A 21037-nucleotide genomic window follows, 5' to 3' on the forward strand; every position below is an offset into this window, starting at 1 on the left:
CCGGTTTGTTTAAAGTTGCGCAATGCTCCTTTATAACATTGTTTGGCAGACGCCTGCTTTGTCCTCTGCTTGCAGGAAGAACAGGGACTGGCAGCCCCCCCATCAGCTCCCCGTTCCCCTAAGTTCCTTGTGCAGCAGCCATTCAGCTGTCCCTCCCCCAACTGCCATGTGCTGCTCCTGCCCTCTCCCTTGGAGCTGCTCCCAGAGCTTCTGCTTGCTGGTTCGGGGATGGCGGGCGGAGGGGGAAGAGAGAGAAGAGGAGGGGAAGGAGGGGCTGTCAAGGTGTCTCCTCCTCCCTGCTTCTGCCCCCTGCTTCCCCTTCCCCATTATAGAGGCAGGGTGTTCAGGAATGACAGGACAAGGGAACTTGCTGGCCACAAGCGCGCTGTCTCAACCTCCTGATATACTTAAAAGGCAATACAACTTAGAGTGGTGTCTGTACTTAAAGGGGCAAATGCGGGCATCTCTTTCTCACACAGGGTGTGCTCTGGCCACGTACATACACTACGCGCGAAAATCGATTTTAGATACGCAATTTCCAAGCTACGAGAATAGCGTAGCTTGAAATCGAATTCTAAAAAATCGATTTACTTACCCGTCTTCACGCGCGGGTATCGATGTGCACGGCTCGCCATGTTCGATTCCGGAACCTACCGTTTGTTTTGGTGGAGTTCCGGAATCGATGTAAGCGTGCTCTGGGATCGATATATCCCGTCCAGATCAGACGCGATATAATCAATCCCCGAGCAATCGATTTTAACGCGCCGATACGGCGCGTAGTCTAGACGGGGTGTCTGTCTGCCATGCTGTCTCACCTCTCTCCATTGGTGCTGCCTTGTAAAGTGTGAGGCTACATTAACAATGTGTTAACCCTTGAGGGCTCAGCCGAATGCTAGTTCTCATTTACCAGTAAAGCATTCTCTGGGAAATATCCCACCCTCTTCCATTCTCTAACTTCACCACCTCAACCAAGCTTCACAAGCATCATTGCTGTGTACAGTATAAAATTGTTTAAAACTTATACTGTGCGTATATGTATATATAATAGTTGTCTGTCTGGTGAAAAAAATTTCCCTGGAACCTAACCCTCCCTCCTTCCCCCCCACCATTTACATTAACCCTTATGGGGAAATTGGATTCACTTAACACTGTTTCATTTAAAGTCGAGATTTTTCAGTAACATAACTACAATGTTAAGCGAAGACTTACTGTAATACCCCTTCTTTAGATAAGTATCTAAAGGTCTCTCAGGCCCCCAAAGTACTCCAACTAAAATGCCCTGATGGGAAGATGTAGTTACAGACTGTTGCTGAGTGATATAAAAAATGAGAGGGACCCAGAAGAGAAAAATGTTGGTAACATAAGTAATTTCACTGGAAGTCGGGAATCCTGTGTCTAGCTGGGAAAAACGGGGATGATAAGAGAACAGAACTTTTAGGAAGTGGCACTTCTGACAGGGCCTGACAAAAGCCACTGAACAAAATCCATCCCCCTTGCAGCTCTACTAAAGCAACAGAATTGTATCAGGAATGAATGTGGCCGCCTTGTTTTTAGCAGGATGGCTTTTTGCCATCTCTGCCAATCTTCTGGGGTTGGGTTTTGTGGGTTTTTTTTTGGGGGGGGGAGGGGGGGGACTGTTAACTCTCCTCTCTGTGTTTTCTGTCTCTTTTGGCTGATGATCAGGTTTAAGAAATTCAGCTGCATGCAGACTTTGGAAGGAAAATCTAGGAGCTGATTCAACACAGTGTAGTGTTTCCCTTTCAAGGCTGACATGCTGGACTTCAGCATATCAATAAACAGCACTATAGGATTTCAGGATGCAGGCCCTTTACTATTTGTGGTATTTTCAACCCTTAAATGAAAGCTAGTTTAGCAAGAATGCATCAGCATTTTGCACTGGGGATCCCCTCTGCCACAGCTGTCACACCAGGAAGTACATTCCTGCATACACAGCAAGTGAGAGCAAATCTCCATGTGATGTAAAACTATATAAAATAATCACCTGTACGAAGATACCATGTATTAATACAGGTTATTTCTTGCAGAAAGCTAACAGAAGGTCTAATGTGGAAATTTGGAACTGCATCCAGAAGAGATATTTACAAGTCCATCCACATGTTAGCTTATCTGAGACATTACAGAACAACTAACTTCAAAATTAACAAACCCTTTGGTTGGGCTTCCTTGTGTTTCAGACATAAATACGCATTTCCTTTTGGCAGGAGGATCTTCCTCTTCATCGGAAGAGCTTTCTCTTGTCAAGTCGATAACATCTACTTTCTTCTTGTTTACCTCACTGGCCACTGTCACAGAACATGGTTTGCTGACAACACTGGAACCTAAAGGAAAAGCATGATTGTTTAAGTGATGTTAACATCAGCCGTTTTCATTTGTGGTACGACTAGATTCTCAAATTCTACTGTACTTAACTGAAGCATGGGCTTTCTGGCCTCAATATAGGAAATCGGAATTCAGAAGCAGCCTTGGGATTACTACTCCCTGCACCAAAGACTGGAAGCCACAAAGGCCTTATCTACACTACCGCTTAAGTGGACGTAAGTTACGTCACTTAGGGATGTGAAAAGATCCTGAGCGATGTAACTTACACCAACTTCATGCGGCGTCTACATCATGCTATATCGCTGGGAGAGCACTCTCTAGTCAACTTATAGTGTCTTCACCAGACCCGCTAAATTGACGTCACTGAAATCAATCGTAGTGGAGCCAATTTAGCACCATAGTGAAGACCAGCCCAAAAAGACCTAGATCATCCAGTACATCTCGGTGTTACCAGAGGGGAACAAATTGCTTCTTGTGCCTCTCCCATTGATAATGAACAGTCCATTTCCCAAAAGAAGCAACATGCAATAATATTTATTTTTTATTTTTTTTTTTAAAAGAGAGAAAGGGATGGTTTTTAAAACCTAAATGGGTGAAGGGCTAGGATACTAAGCCCCCAAACTCACTGCTGGTAGCAAAAAGGGTTATCCCAGTTACGTCCGAGAGACTACAATGTTTAGGTATTTTTATCCATTTGATATTCAGCACACAAATATACATACTTTCTATTTTGGTACACTGAGGACTGGACACTTTCAGAGCTTCCTTCTTAGGCCTCATAGGACACCAAGAACCATCTTCTTGGAATTTAATCTCATCCACATCTGAGCATTCATTAAGGATTTCCATAAAGAGCCTGGAAAATAAAGTTGAGTTGCTTTGGTTTTGTTTACAGTCTTGAGCTAAATCAGAAGTGATGAAGTTAAAATCCAGCTATGATGGAGTGTGAAATGCATCAAGGAAGCTACAGAGAAAAAAAAACAAACAAAAAAGTTTCATCTACCCGGGGTATAACAACAACATTACTCTACAATTACACTGCTGCAGCTGTTCTTCTCTATGGATTTCAAGTCTGTTCAGAATACAACATCCATCACTCACTCCACCTGGGGAGCATTACTGGTATTTATGAACCTTTTCAGGGGAGTAATAGAGATTAAAGATAAAATTATAGCCTTGGAATAAATGCTTGACACTGATTTAAGCAGTTACAGAATATTTTACTGTCCAATTCCATAAAAAGATTTCAGAAGTACAGCCTGTCTATGTAAACATCTAGTGCAGAAGTCGGCAACCTCTGGCACGCGGCTCGTCAGGGTAAGCCTGGTGGGCCAGGCCGGTTTGTTTACCTGCTATGATGGCATGTTTAGCCGATCACAGCTCCCACTGGCTGCCGTTTGCTGTCCCAGGCCAATGGGGGCAGTGGGAAGCCACGGCCAGCACATCCCAGCGGGGGAAGCCGCTTCCTGTCACCCCCATTGGCCTGGGACAGCAAACGGCGGCCAGTGGGAGCCACGATCGGCTGAACCTGCCAACACAGCAGGTAAACAAACCGGCCCAGCCCACTAGGTGCTTACCCTGGTGAGCCGTGTGCCAGAGGCTGCCGACCCAGTGACATGGCGATTTCTCCATCCCTTGAAGTCTCAGTCAAGACTGATGTGTTTCTAAGGGTACGTCTACACTACAGGATTATTCCGATTTTACATAAACCGGTTTTGTAAAACATTGTATAAAATCGAGTGCATGCGGCCACACAAAGCACAATAATTCGGTGGTGTGCGTCCATGTACCAAGGCTAGCGTCGATTTCTGGAGCGTTGCACTGTGGATAGCTATCCCATAGCTATCCCATAGTTCCCGCAGTCGCCCCCACCCATTGGAATTCTGGGTTGAGATCCCAATGCATGATGGTGCAAAAACAGTGTCGCGGATGATTCTGGGTATGTCGTCATAGTCCTTCTCGTGACGTACGGCAGCTCATTTCGCGCCCTTTTTCCTGGATTCCACGCAGAAACAGCGAGCTCGGGCACATAGCCTTCATTGCCTTTTGTCAACTGATCATATTAGTGATGCGCTGACAGAGGGTACTGGCGCATAACAGCGGCGATGCCAGTCTGCACGGCTCCGGTGGAGCGAGGACTCTCTACAGTCAGCTCTGTACCATCTCACTGTGCCTAACATGGACCAATGAGAATGGACCGTTATGACGTCGTTGTAGTCTGGTTACTGGTCTGTGCTGCATGGGTGCTCCTGGCTGACCTTCGGAGGTCGGCCGGGCGCAAGACAAAACGGGAATACCCCGATCATCCCACGTTATGTTGTACTAATAAAGCAGTCCTGCCTAGAATATGGCAAGTGTACTACGACCAGTGTACCAGGACAAGAGAGCACAGTCGCCATCAGATCCCCGAAATGATGAGCTGTGCCATGTCTAGGGGGTGCCCGCTGCAACACCTCCCCGTTGCTTCCCGGCCCTATCGACCTCCCACATTCGGGCTCGTGTGCGGAGTGCCCCCATTGTGCTGATGATCAGTAAAAGAATGCTAGCGAATCACGAACACTAGACTATTTTTCTGCAGATCATGAGAGGCAAGCGCCGCATCGCGTCATGCATGCTAGTCCAGGCATGTAAAGCATTGCTATTCTGAAAGAGGGGCGCTTGGTCACCCCCGTTGCTATGATGGCGAACAGTACACAGTATTCTGTACATCTGCAGGGAATAACCGGATCCATTCTATTTTTACAGCACACCTGGCCGTCCTCGCGCTCGAGCCAGCTCCGCGAGCATCCTGGGATGACGACGAGCACGGCTACTGTCCTTTGCCGATTACTGACGTCTGCATGCGGGGAGGTGGAGGGCGGCGTGCTGCTTGCTGTCCAGTGGCACGACCCGTTCCAGAGCATTAGTAGAATGGGTGACATGAAAGTCAAGAAATGAGTTTTTCCTTTCTCCATGGGCGGGAAGGCGAGTAAGATTGACGGATATACCCTGATCATCCCAGGAACATGTGTACCACGGCAATTGGATAGCTCAGCAAATGCATGCATTTGGGAATGTGCGGCTAGCTGGAGTCTCGTCCCCCCTCTTCCGCTTCATGACGTCCCATTTGATTCTTTGCTTTCCCCGTTACGTTCACGCGAACTGTGCTGTGGACTCTTTTCGATTCTGGGATTTTTTTCATGCTTTGGCATTTCGTGTTCTGTAACAGAGCTCTGATCGAACAGATTTGTCTCCCCATACAGCGATCAGATCCAGTATCTCCTGTACGGTCCATGCTGGAGCTCTCTTTGGATTTGGGACTGCATCGCCACCCATGCTGATCAGAGCTCCACGCTGGGCAAACAGGAAGTGCAATTCAAAAGTTCGCAGGGCTTTTCCTGTCTACCTGGCCAGTGCATCCGAGTTCAGATTGCTTTCCAGAGCGGTCATACTGGTGTACTGTGGGATACAGCCCGGAGGCCAATACCGTCGATTTGCGGCCACACTAACCCTAATCTGATATGGTAATACCGATTTCAGTGCTACTCCTCTCGTCAGGGAGGAGTCCAGAAACCGATTTAAAGAGCCCTATAAAGGGCCTCGTTGTGTGGATGGGTGCAGAGTTAAATTGGTTTAACGCTGCTAAAAATCAGTATAAACGCGTTGTGTAGACCAGGCCTTAGAGATCTGCTATAGCTCAAACAGAAGTTATAGGCAGGAATTACTGGAGGGAGCTCTATGGTCTGGTGTTATGTAGGAGGTCATCTTAGATGATCATAAATGGTCCCTTCTGGCCTTGACATCTCTGAGTATTTGAGGAAATAAAGTAACAGTGAAATAAGAGCCAGAAACTGAAAATCTCAATGTTGAAACGATAGTATAGGCTGGTACTTACTGTATTCATATTTTAAGATACAGTACTGTAAAAAAGGTAAATGACAAACTCAATCTCTTACCCATCTAATATTAGACTCTCATAAGCTGCCTTTTTGTCACAGACAGGACAAATCCAGGTTGGCTTCTTTTCATTCATTTGTAGATAAAGAGCAGCATCAAAACATTGCAGATGTGTGCAGGTAACAGCACGGCATGGGATTGTCAGTCTCATTTTTCCCAGCTGCAGAAGATGCAATAGAAACAAATATCAGCATGACAGACAAGACAAATATATTTTCAGAGAGAACAATGAAATAAACCAGTCACAGGATAAGAATGGTTTCTTGCTGGTAAATAAATGCCCAATCCCAAGGTCCTGGTAGGCTCATAAATCCTATCAAAATCAACAGGAGTTGCACGTGCAGAAAGAATACAGGACTGTGTCATTCACAGAGACACTGGTTGTGTCTCTAAATGTCAAGGCCCAGCAGAGGCATTTTTAATAGCAGATTCTGCTGGCCCTATGTCAGTGTTCTATTGCTATGATTTTGTTACAGTAAAATGCTTGAAGCATTCATAGCATTTTGTACCTTTTGTCTCAAAATCTCAAAGTGCTTTATGAACACCGATTAGTGAAGTCTGACTTATAAAGTGGGTATAATACCAATTCAGATGGGTAAACTGAAGAACAAAGCAGGTCACTCAGCTGGTCACAGTCACACAAACAAATCTGTGACTGAGCTAGGAATAAAACTTAAGAGTTTTGAGTCCTAGGCATCTTGTTCTTGTTAAAAGATTACACTTCTACAGACTTGCAGCATTATTTCAATCTACACAGGGTCAAAGAGAATCCCAAAAAGTTATTTGTAGGTCTCATTACATTCAGTGTCAAAGTGATCAAGAGTTGGCTTATTCTTATAAAAAGGTGGTAGTTTGATATAGAAGGTAGGACATTTGAATCAGAGGGTCTAAACTCTGCTCCCTGCTCTGCCATTTATCTGCTGAGAAACTCTGGGCAACTCATGTCAATTTTTAATGCCTCAGTTTCACTCTCTTAAAAAAAAGAGGGGAGGAGAAGAGGAAGAGAACAACAATACTTCCTCTGCTGTTTAAAGCTCTTGAGAGGTACACATGATCAAGTACATTGCACTAGATGCTCTCACTGCACTTTTATACATTAACTTGTTGACTACTGTTTGTATTTAAAAAAAAGATACCACTTACTATATTACAGCTTTTACTGTTAGAGGAATTTCTATTTTACAAAGTTCTGAGTTGTGGATCCTTTTTATAATAATAATCCAATTTTGAATTTAAGATGAACAAAAATAAAGGATGATTCCCCCCCCCCCCCAACATTTAATTGCATATTATACTTCACAACTTTACTTACAGGACACATCAGAGATACCCGCAAACTGGTTGTGGCAATTTCGCTATCAGGATCAGCGGTCAGCTTTTCTTTAACTAGTACAATGAAAAACACATTACATAACCATTATTAAAAATGCCATTCTTGCCACTCAGGTGTTTGAATAGATACTCATTAATATACTGCTTAATTTTCATGTAAAGTCATCTAAATTGAGAAGCTGGGAAATTTGCTTACAGCAAGTATCAAATTTGCATTGATTTCCTAGTTTTAGGCCCAATCCTGCAAACACTGGCAGGCAGAGTACTTACTGCCATCAAGAGTAATCCCACTGATGACCCACAGCAGTTAGCACTAGGCAAAGTGGTGTTTGCAGGAGTGGGCCCTAACCTATATACAGGCGGAGTCAAATACAACCTTCCAAGGGGGCCTCCAAAAAAGTCTTTACGCTTCACAGGAAGGTGAATGGCTCCTCATATATGTGGAGAGATTAATGGATATTGAGGTCAACACAAGTGCTACATTTTACAGCCCACCACAGCAGAGGTGCTCTTAGCAATATCAGGAGAGAGTCCAGACACTGAGTAGGTGTTCCCCTCATGGTCTGGAATGAGCAAAAGCAGTGCAAGCTCTCTCTACTGGGGATAGAAGACTTCTGTAAATCTGCATGCTGTAAATCTAGTACCTGTAACTAAATCTAGATTGATTTTATTTATCTCTAATCTAATCTATCACAGGCAGGCAACAAAAGTAGAAAAATTCAACCAACTTACTTAGTGCTCTGGAATGGTCTGGGTTTCTGATACCTTTCATTTTTAACCTTTGCAAAAGCATGGCTGAAGTAAGCTGCCGAACGAGATATACAGACATGGAGTAATTCTACGAAGGAAGAAAAATATGATTAAGGATGGAAAAGTTTCCCTGCCTTTTATCTGAAAAAACAAAAACACAAACAAACAAGAACAACTGCATGAAATGAAACGAGTAACAGACATACCTCACAATACAGTAAGATTATAAAATATGCTAGCAGAATTAAATGTAAATCAATTATCTGTTAGTTCAATAAAACAAATGGTCACACCTTTTTGAATTTTTTTTTTAATACATTAATGATAGTGCAGAAATGGAATTTCTTCTTAAGTAAAGCTATTTATTAGTTTGCTGACCAAATTCTGAAGCTATTGCAATCAGTGGGATAAATTCACAATTGGTTCAAGACTGTGCACTTCTTCATAAAGTTCCACCCTCTTACACCAACAGAGAACTTGGCCAGATGTCAAGTCACGTGTTTGTCAGTTTTACGGTAGGTATCTCAAAAGGTGACCCAAAACAAAATACAAAACCATTTACACAAAAAGCACATGCCTGACCACATAATCATTATTAGTGCATATTTCAGACTAATACTAACACTATTACTTTCTCCCACGTCTCTTTAGCAGGCTTCCAAGTGAACAACTGCACAAGAGTAATATTACATCTAGACATCTCCAATACCAGTAGTAGAATGGATCAGAGCTCAAGACAGGAGTTTGCTTCTGGGAAAAAGTAATAATGTAGAGAGAGATTAATTTCTTCTATCCTTCTTCCAGTGTGCAATAGTTCTCTATAATACAGTTATTAATATCTTGCATGGTCTAAGTTGGATTACAAGAACTGGACACCAGTACTTCACTTGAAAGACTATTCCTCAGTACTACAGATCACACCACCAGAAATTTTCCCTCGATTTACCCTAAGTTTTCCCCTTCTTACCTGCAACCCTGTACTCCCAGTTATACTTCCTTTTACTATGTCAAATAACACCTCCACCTGTGCTTGTTATTTACACTCTGTCAATATTAGGAGGCATATCCCATACATAACTGTCACTCAAATGAAACAACATTTAACTCGCTCCTCCTGCAAATTAAGCACTCTTGGCCCCATAACTTTAGATGCTCTCCTCTGAACGCCTTTCAATTTGTCACCATCTTTTTGGTCAAACGCAGAACAAAGCACACTATTTCAGGTGTGGTCACACCCATTACTCTCCTGTGATATTACACCACCTTTTGCTACATACGTGAAGGTATTGGTCTATTTACTACTGTATCATATGGCAAAAATCAAGTCTAGTCTGGTGTACACTTGTACCATTACTACTTTTGGGGTTTCTCCATTATCGAGCTGTTTTGGTCTATTTTTCCTTGGTTATATTTTCTAAATCAGATCTGAGTTTGCAATTTTCGGTCCTCACTGATGTTTACCACTGCTCCCTAATTCATTCCATCTGCGAGTTTCATTAATTCACTTATCACTTCTTTCAGATCACTGATGAAGATTAAGACACTACAGTACCCTGACTAGACACTTCCCCTCCCAACAAAATGTGCTGCTTATAACCCTTTGTTTATAGTTCTTCAGTTTTCTTTCCTTTTAGCTATGGTCTTATGGCTCCCATCACTGTAGTATCAGCGTGCCTCCTATCTAAACACAGAAACACTCCTAAGTATTTAAAAATAGAAATGAAAACATTTCTTCCTTTGAAGACTGTTGGAGGAATAGTTATGTCTGAGAGCGCAAAAGTTGTCTAAATGAATGTGAGGAGACTGAGTGAAGCCAAGTGTGTGTGGTGGGGTGGTGGAGATTTTGAATGAGTTCTAAAGCGGTCTGTGATCATACTTCTCTCTTGCAGGCACAAGTTCCACAGTATAGATCCAGGGCCTGTGAAAGTTCTGCATTCACGAGACTTCCACTACCAGTTAACAGATTTATCACTGGTGAATGTAACTATTGTGGGAGGTTGTGATCACTGAGGGAGAGGGGATACAGAAGGAAAAGGAGTAATACTGAGTGAGGTTACTCTCATACTACAAAGAACATAGTTTACCTTTCCAATTTCAGATGCCCAAGAAATGGAGATCTGATTTGGCACTGCTGAGGATAATCTAACTAGAGATGTAATATTCAATGGGCGGCCGGGTCGCTTCTGCTCAATCCCATTTTTTGGTGGTGGTGCATATCCCTGCAATAAGGAAGAAAAGAAGTGTTTCTCTAAAATTTTATAGATTGTACTCTGGTCACACTCCAACTGTACTCTGAATTCTACCAAAGACACACCATTACAAGGTTTTTGGACAACATAAGTTTTTATACCAAGTTAAAAATACTGTTGTCTGAAGTTAGTTTTTGGCACTCCTTTTGTATTTTGCTATCACAAATCATTTACTTACTTATCCTTCTCTCCCACCCCAATAAGCGCCTAGTAATCACTAGCAAAGAGACCTTTACTTCCGTCTAGCGACTGGGTACGCATCAAGTTACATGCTCTGTCCTGAAACTTATCAATATAGAAAAGTTCTGTACAGCTTTACAGAGTTGTACAAAGATTATATGTAAATGGGTAAAGTTCTCCTCCCTTTTCATCTACCCTCAAGCTTCAGAGTTTTAGTGCTTACAAGTCACAACCTTGCCCAAATGTTAACTGTTAAGAAAACACCTCCCCGTAGAAACGAGTCTCACAATAGCCTTCTCTGTGCTAGGGAGATCTTGCAAAAAGTTTCCTACAGTTGTCAACATTGTTTGGCTCCCCCACTATTGGCAATGTTTGAAGCCCTAGAATTTCTCTGTCCTTCATCCTCCCAGTGAATATTGCTATATCCCCACAGCTATAAAGAGCTCAAATTTTGGAGTGAGATATCTTAAGAAATTTCCTCACAACTCGAGGAATTCAAGCCACCTACTGAGCACCAAAAAAAAAAAAAGCGCACACTCAGATTAAAAACAGGCTACATACAACCAAACCAAATCTGATAAGATTTTGCAGATACTATGTAGAGAGGCTTCCCTCACAGCCACAGTCAAAATTTTTAAGAAGAATCTTTATGCTGCAATTTATCTTTGTCACAAATGGACCAAAATAATTAATATCTACATAGTACTTTTAATGTGTAAAATGCTAAATATTAGCATTGGTGTCATAGTGATCATCAGTGTCTGCAAATGCCCAATGTACAGATCAGTAGCTGCACAGGCAAATTAGGCATAAATCTGTGAGCATATTTTTTAAAAGAGTCAGGCCCTTTTTCTCCCCCACTTTAGACTTTAAGCAAACTAATCTATCAGCAAAAGCTACAAATTGAATAGAATTTCAATATCTTACCGGCAATGGAAATAACTTCCCATTTACTTTAATGCACAAACTATTGGGATAGTTATCTTCTTGAGGGCAGCTAGTCTCTGCTAGGCATAACCTATTTCCAAAAGAGAAATTTCATTTTTAAGTGACGTTACACTCAGAAAACTATTTACATATGTTAAAATATACTTGAATTAAAATAATGAAGTACAAACTTAATGTAAAAAAAACCTTAAAATCACCTTAGCTGAACTTGGACTGTGTAATCCCTCCTGCCCCCTGGCAAGAAGTCCCTGTTGAGGGGAAAAGAAAAAAAAAAAAAGAAAGTCCATTGAGAGGGGAGGAGGGGCAGGGGTTGGAGGGGAAACAAAATCTCACACTCTAATTTATCACATAGAAAAAAAGGACAGACCTGCTTCAACAGCTCTAGTTATTTTCAAGACTCTTAAGTTTCTCATTACTACCACTACCCATGTAGTACAAGAACAAAGCACTTGTAACCAAAACAATCTATTTGTATTAATTAAAAGGATAAACTAGGTCTGTGCCTTCCCTCCAGCCAGGTCTTGGGACTCCAAGGAGGTTGTGGAGAGAGGGGACGGGAACCCCCGCCCCCACCCCCAAAGAAGAAAAAAAAAACCAAAAAACCCCCAAAACCACATACAAAAAGCTGACACCACCCGAGGGGGGAAACCAGCCCAAAGGAGGTCCTCCCTACTGCATTCCACTGACAAACAAGGATAGAAGGTAGAAGCAGCCTCCCACCCCAGTAACTAGTGATGTAAATATCGTTTAAAAGGATAACCGATTTGGGCCTCACATGCAGGCCTCTCTCCATTTCAGGCAGGACCTTTGTTCTGAGGATGACTCATCGCTCATCTCTCCTCCCCACCTTACACCTGACAGATGGGAAGGGTAGCTGTGCTCATACCAGGGGTGACACAACAAGCCTAGCCAGGAGAGCTTAGGGTAGTTGAGGGGGCCCAGCACCTCTCTCACATCCTCAGTACCCAGGAAAAGGGAGAGGGGCCCCAGGTACCTAGTTTGTCCCAAATGTGGCCTCCGCATCCACTCCATGCCATCCCAGCAGCAGCAGCTTCTCTTACCACTGTGCTGACCACCTCCACAGCCGAACCCCTTCCAGTGGGACAGGGAGAAACCAGGGATGACTTTACCCCTCCTCCCCCCATGACAGGGCCCACAGCCCCTGCCAACCCCCCCCTGGACAAACACATACACCCTGCTTGGCTGGCCGTGCCCACCCCTCTCCGCGAAGCCCTCAGGGTGAAACCCCTGCTGGGAAAGAGGGTTAATATCGACCCAGCCCCTTTAAGATGGGGATGATTCCCACCCTTTCCTGATTGCCATAATCCCCTCTTGCCAGAACCTGGTCAAGACCCACACACATGGGGTTAATGGTTAGATTAATACTTACCGGTTAACTGTTAAATATTTTACATCCCTACTAGCAACCAGGGAACACGGGGAAGAAAACAGTCTGCCACTCTTGCAGCAGCCATGAAGGCTATTTGATTTCAATTAATCAGGTCTCATTTTCTTATCTAACTTCCTGATGATGCAGGATTGTCACCCAACATAACCATTGAGTGTTTGTACAAACACTAGTTTTAGATGCACTGAATAATAGGCTCCCACCCACCACTTTACTTGAAAGATTGTTCCACAGGCGAAGAGATGGGAAAGAAGATTTTTCTGAAACTCCCTTGCAACTTTGCAAAAGCAGTGATTTAACACATGCTCACAAATAAATGCCAGGCACTCCCTCTTACCTGGAAATGCAGATTTCTCTGACTTGCTGAGGTGTTAAAGCAAAGATAAAAAACTTCTCTTGGAACCTCTGAATACTGCTCTGTACTGAGAGAAGACATGCAAAGCAGCTTTAAAACAGAATGGTCCACTAACAAAAGTCCAAATGATTGCAAGGGTGGTGAGTTAATAGAAGAGAGTCCACAACTCTGTTTTCTTGGACATAACAAAAGGTCACATAATAATGGAGTTGCTGTTGATTGCATGCATTTGTCAATGAGGAATGGATATGAATCATTCAATTATAGTCAGATAGCTTAATATTAAAATTACACTTAATACTAAAATGACATTTTTGCCCTCTTTAGATGCTTGGAAAACTAGGTTGATTTTATTCCTAGATTTTACAAGGGATTATACAGAGTTGAAGTGTTCCAGAATTTTCGCTGGGTATCAGGCAAACATGCAAAGCAAACAGTAACCCTGCATTTCCTCCCACATAAAAATATAGTAAGTAGAGTTTGAGATATTACAGTAAGGAGTTATCAGACAAGCATGATGTGCACAAGTTGTTATTGGCCAGATGGAGAATAATGATTCACTGGAAAACTGCTTTAATCCCAGGAGTGGTGAAGGAAGTTACACCTTTGGACGGTACCAGGCCTCAATGCTAACACCTATACAAAGACCTTGCCTACAATACAAAATTTTGTCAGCAAAAGCTGTCTTTTGCCGACAACAAAGGGGAGGCGTGCACACACTACAAAGCTACTTTTGTGGCAAAACACAGCTGTTTTGCCAACAAAATAAAACCACCTCAATGAGAGGCATAAAGCATTTTGTGGCAAAGTTAAAATGACAAAGCATCAGTTGTTTTGTTGACATAACTGGCTTCCACCAGTATTCCACAATGCCTGCTGTGACACCTCTGCTCACTGTTTTAAACTCCGCTGCCCTGCAGGCATGTACCCCCCCCCCCACCCCCTTTAAAGCTCCAGGAAGCATTTGACACCTGAGTGTGCAGCTCCCTTTGGGGAACAAAGAGCAAATCATTAATGTGGAATGCTCCTATTCTGTCCTGCACTAGGAACACAGGGGCGGGGGGGGGTGGGAGGGGAGAGAACGGGGACAGGACGGCACACAACTGACATTCCTCAACAGGGAGAGCTCACAAAGCTGCTCAGGATGCCACTCCCAGCAGCTGAGACTGTGGAAAAATTCGGAGTGAATCACAGAACTCCATGCAGGCAGAGGGGAAGAGACTTGGGGAAGGGACTGCTGTACGGAGCCAGGGGATGAGGTGTGTTTGGGGGCGGGGGAATAGTGTCCGCCTCCACCTGCCTCAGGATAGGTCAGTCAACCTGCTGTCTCCCCTGCCCCAGAAACACTGCTCTGCTCTGCTCTCCTCTCCCTCCCCACCATACAATTCAGTTGAAAAGCAGCTGACAATCTACTAGGATGCCTAGAACATGAGACTGAGAAATCTGTGTCATGTGACATTGTACCTGCCCCATGAGGCACTGCAAACCTTCCAAAGCACCCTGCAGCTAGTTGCACAGAGAGATAGCTACCCCCAGTGCACCGCTCTGTTGATGCAACAGCTGTGAGTGTGGATACACTCTGGTGACACAAGGAACTAGTGTGGACATGCCACAGTGCTTTTTAAATTAAAGTACTTAATTAAAGAGGCATAACTTTAGCCAACAAAACTTTGTAGTGCAGACAAGGCCTAAACGTGCCTGGGGATCCCCCCTGTGAATATTTAAGGAGGCATGGAGGAAATCAGACAAATGGTAGAATCCTCTTACAGACGCCTACTTGGCCATTTGTGGTGGTAATTATTTTAACATGAGAACAGGGTCAGAATGTGTTACCTTATGGATTTCTTTTCTGGGACCAATCTCACCCATAATACTAAGGCCACGTCTAGACTACCCGCCGTATCGGCGGGTTAAAATCGATCCCTGAGAGTGCTTATATCGATTCCGGAACTCCACCAACCCCAACGGAGTTCCAGAATTGACATGGCGAGCCGCGGACATCGATCCCGCGCGGTGAGGACGGGTGAGTAAATTGATTTTAGATATTCGACTTTAGCTACGTTATTCACGTAGCTGAAGTTGCGTATCTAAAATCGATTTTCCCCCGTAGTGTAGACCAGCCCTAAGTTTCAGAGTAGTGGCCATGTTAGTCTGTAGCCGCAAAAAGAACAGGAGTACTTCTGGCACCTTAGAGACTAACAAATTTATTTGAGCATAAACTTTTGTGGGCTACAGCATAGAATGGGAACATATGGTAAGAAGATATATATACACACATACCGAGAACACGAGAAAGTGGAAGTAGCCATACCAACTGTAAGAGGCTAATTAAGATGAGCTATTATCAGCAGGAGAAAAAAAAATTTTGTAGTGCTAATCAAGATGACCCATTTAGACGGTTGACAAGGTGGTGAGAGGATACTTAACATGGGGAAATAGATTCAATATGTGTAATGACCCAGCCACTCCCAGGCCTTGGCTACACTTGAGAGTTACAGCACTGATGGTGGCTTCATAGCGCTGTAACTCACTCCCCGTCCACACTGGCAAGGCACATACAGCACTATATCTCCATGGCTACAGCGCTGCTTGTACTCCACCTCCCTGAGAGGAATAAAGAGTATAGCGCTGGGGCGCCAGTGTAAACAGGGAATAAACTTACTATGCTGAAACTGATCTTTGGAACCTTCCCATGATCCTTTTAAGTGAAGGTCCTGTTCTTTGTTTTGTTGTGATGCCTCTCTTTGTTTTGTTGTGGACTCCGGGCTCCAGGAGCTGCGTATCAAAAAAACAAACACAGCTGCTGTTTGCTGTGAATGAGCAGAGGCAGGGGGGCTCCCTTTGGAATGCCCACAGCTAGTGTTTTCTTGAAGAGAGGGGGACGGAGGGGGCTGGAGGAGAGAAGCAGGGCGGCGGGTGGGGTTTGAAGCGGCCGCTTATCTGGTCTGTGATGAAAAAAAACAAACAGCTGTTCGCTTTCAGTGAGTGAGAGAGGGGTGGGGGAGGGGGACAGAACTTGCAAGGCAGCGTGCTGACACAGTGTCGGCTCCAAAAATCCACTCTCTTCCCCCCACACTCCCTGTCATAGTCCACCCCATCCCACCCCCCTTTTGAAAAGCATGTTGCAGCCACTTGAACGCTGGGATAGCTGCCCATAATGCACCGCTCCCAATGCCGCTGCAGATGCTGCAAATGTGGCCACGACAGTGCTGGTAGCTGTCAGTGTGGCCAGACTGCAGCGTTTTCCCTGTTCAGCTGTATGAAGGCTGGTTTAACTCCCAGCGCTGTACAGCTGCAAGTGTAGCCATACCCCCAGTCTCTATTCAAACCCAAGTTAACAGTATCTAGTTTGCATATCTAGTAACAGTATCTAGTTTGCATATTAATTCAAGCTCAGCAGTTTCTCGTTGGAGTTTGTTTCTGAAGCTTTTCTGTGCAAAATTGCCACCTTTAAGTCTGTTACTGAGAGACCAGAGAGGCTGAAGTGTTCTACTGGTTTTTGAATGTTATGATTCCTGATGTCAGATCTGTGTCCAGAGACTGTCTGGTTTGGCCAATGTACATGGCAGATGGGCATTGTTGGCATATAATGGCATATATCACACCGGTAGATGTGCAAGTGAAGGAGCCCCTGATGGCATGGCTAATATTATTAGGTTCTATGATGGTGTCATTTGAATAAATATGCGGACAGAGTTGACATCAGGCTTTGTTGCAAGGATAGGTTCCTGGGTTAGTGTTTTTGTTGTGCACTTGCTGAGGAGTATTTGCCTCAGGTTGGGAGGCTGTCTGTAAGTGAGGACTGGTCTCCCAAGACCTGTGAGAGTGAGGGATCATCTTTCAGGATAGGTTGTAGATCTTTGATGATGCGCTGGAGAGGTTTTAGTTGGGGGTTGAAGGTGATGGCTAGTGGCGTTCTGTTATTTTCTTTGTTGGGCCTATCCTGCAGTAGGTGACTTCTGGGTACTCTCCTAGTTCCGTCAATCTGTTTTTTCACTTCAGCGGGCAGGTATTGTAGTTTTAAAGGTGCTTGATAGAGATCTTGTAGGTGTTGGTCTCTGTCTGAGGGATTGGAGCAAATGCGGTTGTATCTTAAGAGCTTGGCTGTAGAGAACAGATCCTGTGGTGTGTCCTGGATGGAAGCTGGAGGCATGCAGGCAAGTATAGCGGTCAGTGGGTTTCCGGTATAGGGTGGTGTTTATGTGACTATCGCTTATTAGCACAGTAGTGTCCAGGAAATGCGACGCTTGTGTGGATTGGTCTAGGCTGAGGCTGATGGTGGGATGGAAATTGTTGAAATCATGGTGGAATCTTGAGGGCTTCGTTTCCATGGGTCCAGATGATGAAGATATCATCAACGTAGTGCAAGTAGAGTAGAGGCGTTAGGGGACGAGAGCTACGGAAGCACTGTTCTAAGTCAGCCATAAAGATGTTAGCATACTGTGGGGCCATGCGGGTACCCATAGCAGTGCCGCTGACTTGAAGGTATATATTGTCCCCAAATGTGTTATAGTTGTGGGTGAGGACAAAGTCACAAAGTTCAGCCACCAGGTTTGCAGTGACATTATCGGGGATACTGTTCTTGATAGCTTGTAGTCCATCTTTGTGTGGAATGTTGGTGTAGAGGACTTCTACATCCACAGTGGCCAGGATGGAAGATCACCGATGGACTGTAGTTTCCTCAGGAAATCAGTAGTGTCTCGAAGATAGCTGGGAGTGCTGGTAGCATAGGGCCTGAAGAGAGAGTCCACATAGCCAGACAATCCTGCTTTCAGGGTGCCAATGCCTGAGATGATGGGGCATCCAGGATTTCCAGGTTTATGGGTCTTGAGTAGCAAAAAGAATACCATTGGTTGGGGTTCAGGCATGTGTCTGCACAGATCTGTTCCTGTGCTCTACTCAAGAAACTCCCTGAAAGATGGTGTAGTTTCTTTTGGTAATCCTCAGTGGGATCAGAGGATAATGGCCTGTAGAATGTTCAGACTTGTTTATAAATCTAGGGGCTCTCCATTTGACCTCCCTGTCAGTGAGAAAAGGCCAGTAAAATTTTCATCTCTTAAAAGCAGAGAAGAGTGGGTGTGGGTTTAGAGATTTTGCAACTATGGCTTCAAAAACTGCCTATACAAACTAGGACTGCAACAGGCAACTTGGAAGCACTGAACTGCCATGTTGATTATACCACTGGAGGCAGAGAATTTGGAGCAAAGGCAAAAGGGGCATGGCCAAGCCTCTAAGCCTCATAGAAAAGCCTGGGCTGCCAGTATTTAAAAGAGGGGAGTAGTCCAGAAATCTCAGATTGTGGGAAAGGTCAGGATCCGGAAAATATTACAAGTTTTTCTTACCATGCAGAAGTGGAGTTAAGGGTGTGCCCGTAGGTATTTTTTTGGGCCTGAGCTGGTAAAACTCTCATGATTGTTTGGAAAGGCTATGTGTGGTTTGTTTTTGTTTTTGTTTTTTTAAGATAAACAAAAAAAGCAACCACTATATGGCTAGTTTGCAAATATCTGAACTACTCATCCCTTCAAAAAGTCATAAGGGAATAACTATACTCCTTCGCTGCTCAACCATAAAAGAGTCTATTTGCCCTCCAAATCCCTAATTCTCAAACACACACAGTGAGTTGTTTGTTCTTGGCCTCAAGAGACTTCCTGGGTCTACTACATGGGATTATGCATAATCCAAGTCAGTTTTATTTTAAAACCAGTTCTCTTACACACACACACAAATCAGTAGTTAATTATCTAGATATATTTCATGTAAAAAAACTCATATGGAAATAATTACACCAAGTAAAGCTCTGTTTAGGGATTGGCTGTAGCCAATCTGTAAAGATTCATTTGTAGAGCTTAATGAGCACTTCATTCAAACGAACAGTAAAAACGGCATTTTAAGGGTTCACTCTCTCTCAATAAAACTGTAGCTCAAGCATGCCTGGTTTACAATTTTTTTTTCAAGTGTTTTTCCTGTCAATCCTGAAAACATCCTGGGAGCTAAACGTCAAGCAAAATTCTTGACTTCTGCATCATCACTGGTAATAATTCAATCAGATAAAATTCTTGCACTCATTGACAATTGTGCAAGGCTAACAGAAGTAAACATTTCTGTTGACTTCTATAGAATCAGAACATGCACAGAACACACATCTGCTAAGCAAGAGTGGTGATGTTCCTCCCCACTGCCCAAAATCACTTGTACAGCCTTACTCTAAACATGGACACCAGCTGAAACCACCTATGACTATTCTATTATTGAACATACGGCAGTGGATACATTTGCCAACCATGCTCATCATTTGACATCAAATTCTTCAGGAATTCAGGATAAATGCTATCCTTGCAAGCAGCTTTTCCTTTTTTAGTGGCTACAAGACCCTCGATTTCTTCTACTATGCAATATGGGGATATATAGGTGAAGTGGCAGAACTTTGTTGGATGTTTAGAAAGAGCTCTTTCTAAACCTTCTGTCTAGCCAAAGAGGTCAGTTTTGGTTTTGAATTACAAAGGAGGGTGAGGTGATAGCATTGGCTGTCACTTTTGGTTGACAGTGTTTTTCCTAGGTCAGTGACTTCAAGCTCACAGGCTTTACTACTAGAATGAGCGTAATGAAGACCATTCAATATTTTGTTCCATCTTTCCAGGCATTCAGAGTTCAATGACTATTAGTGCTTTTGCTGTGTCCAGATCATAGTTCTTCTCATACTCTTCAGCTGCCAGCAAGCAGTTGAGATCATGTGATAGCTGTGAGGAACGTGTTCACAGCATCTTTGGGAAGACGATAAACAAGGCGGTCAGAGATTCCTGGGACTGACCAGATATGGTGTATCCTTTGTACAATTACCGTGGCATAGGCAATACACAGCTAAACTGACATGCAGAATAGTAGAGCAGTGTTGGCTGCAAGCAAAGTTTCCAAGCACTGTCTGTGAAGCTTTCAGAGGAAAACCACTATTGTCTTTCATCAGAAATCAGAGGTCCGGTTTGTGTTCAGTATTCTATCTGCCAGAGCAAAAAGTCCTTGATTTTGAACTTAAACAAAGGTGGTAGACATCTGCAAATGAGGTCCACCAGCTGTATCACGTCTGCTATAGCCCTATTGTGAGTGGTAGCTATTTAAGTCACCAAGGTACAAAGCCAAATGGGGGGGGGGGGGGGAAGTAATACAGGCTTCATTCATTCAAGATTTGGAGATCTGCAAGAATTCATTAGGGTCAGTTGTCCAAGCTCTTACTGCAGCAACAGAATCTCCCATGGTCTTGGGATCCTCCAGGACTGAGACATCTTTAAGACCATGCCCAAGCCACACTTAACATCATCATTCACAGTAGCAATGAGTTCATAACCATGAATATTGCATCCTGCAGTTTGCTTGTAGTCTGCAGCATGAGTTTCTTGATAGATCAGCAGCAGCGTTATTCACCTTGAGAACTCTTAAAAGATAGTCATACTTAGCAGGTGACAAGCCTAAAAAGCTGTCATGAAGTGATAGTCATTGCCCTCTTCAAACATGGGAAGCCAACACATGATGCTGCCAACAACTGCC

General features: G+C 43.7%; 1 protein-coding gene across 8 annotated transcripts in view; it reads right to left on the bottom strand.

The window, feature by feature from the left end:
• PIAS2 (protein inhibitor of activated STAT 2) overlaps nt 1–21037 on the bottom strand; it is a 50593-nt gene that overhangs the window by 6047 nt on the left and 23509 nt on the right. For all 8 annotated transcript variants that reach the window (XM_075066838.1, XM_032798459.2, XM_032798453.2 and 5 more), the window contains 9 exons: nt 13481–13565; nt 11933–11983; nt 11715–11805; nt 10443–10577; nt 8341–8446; nt 7589–7662; nt 6276–6436; nt 3063–3196; nt 2168–2339 (listed from right to left, as the gene is read on the bottom strand). In XM_075066838.1, the coding sequence (XP_074922939.1) occupies nt 2168–2339; nt 3063–3196; nt 6276–6436; nt 7589–7662; nt 8341–8446; nt 10443–10577; nt 11715–11805; nt 11933–11983; nt 13481–13565 (1009 nt within the window). The remainder of the gene's footprint in view (nt 1–2167; nt 2340–3062; nt 3197–6275; nt 6437–7588; nt 7663–8340; nt 8447–10442; nt 10578–11714; nt 11806–11932; nt 11984–13480; nt 13566–21037) is intronic.

Source organism: Chelonoidis abingdonii, chromosome 6 (assembly GCF_003597395.2).
Source record: "Chelonoidis abingdonii isolate Lonesome George chromosome 6, CheloAbing_2.0, whole genome shotgun sequence".
Classification (NCBI taxonomy): domain Eukaryota; kingdom Metazoa; phylum Chordata; order Testudines; family Testudinidae; genus Chelonoidis; species Chelonoidis abingdonii.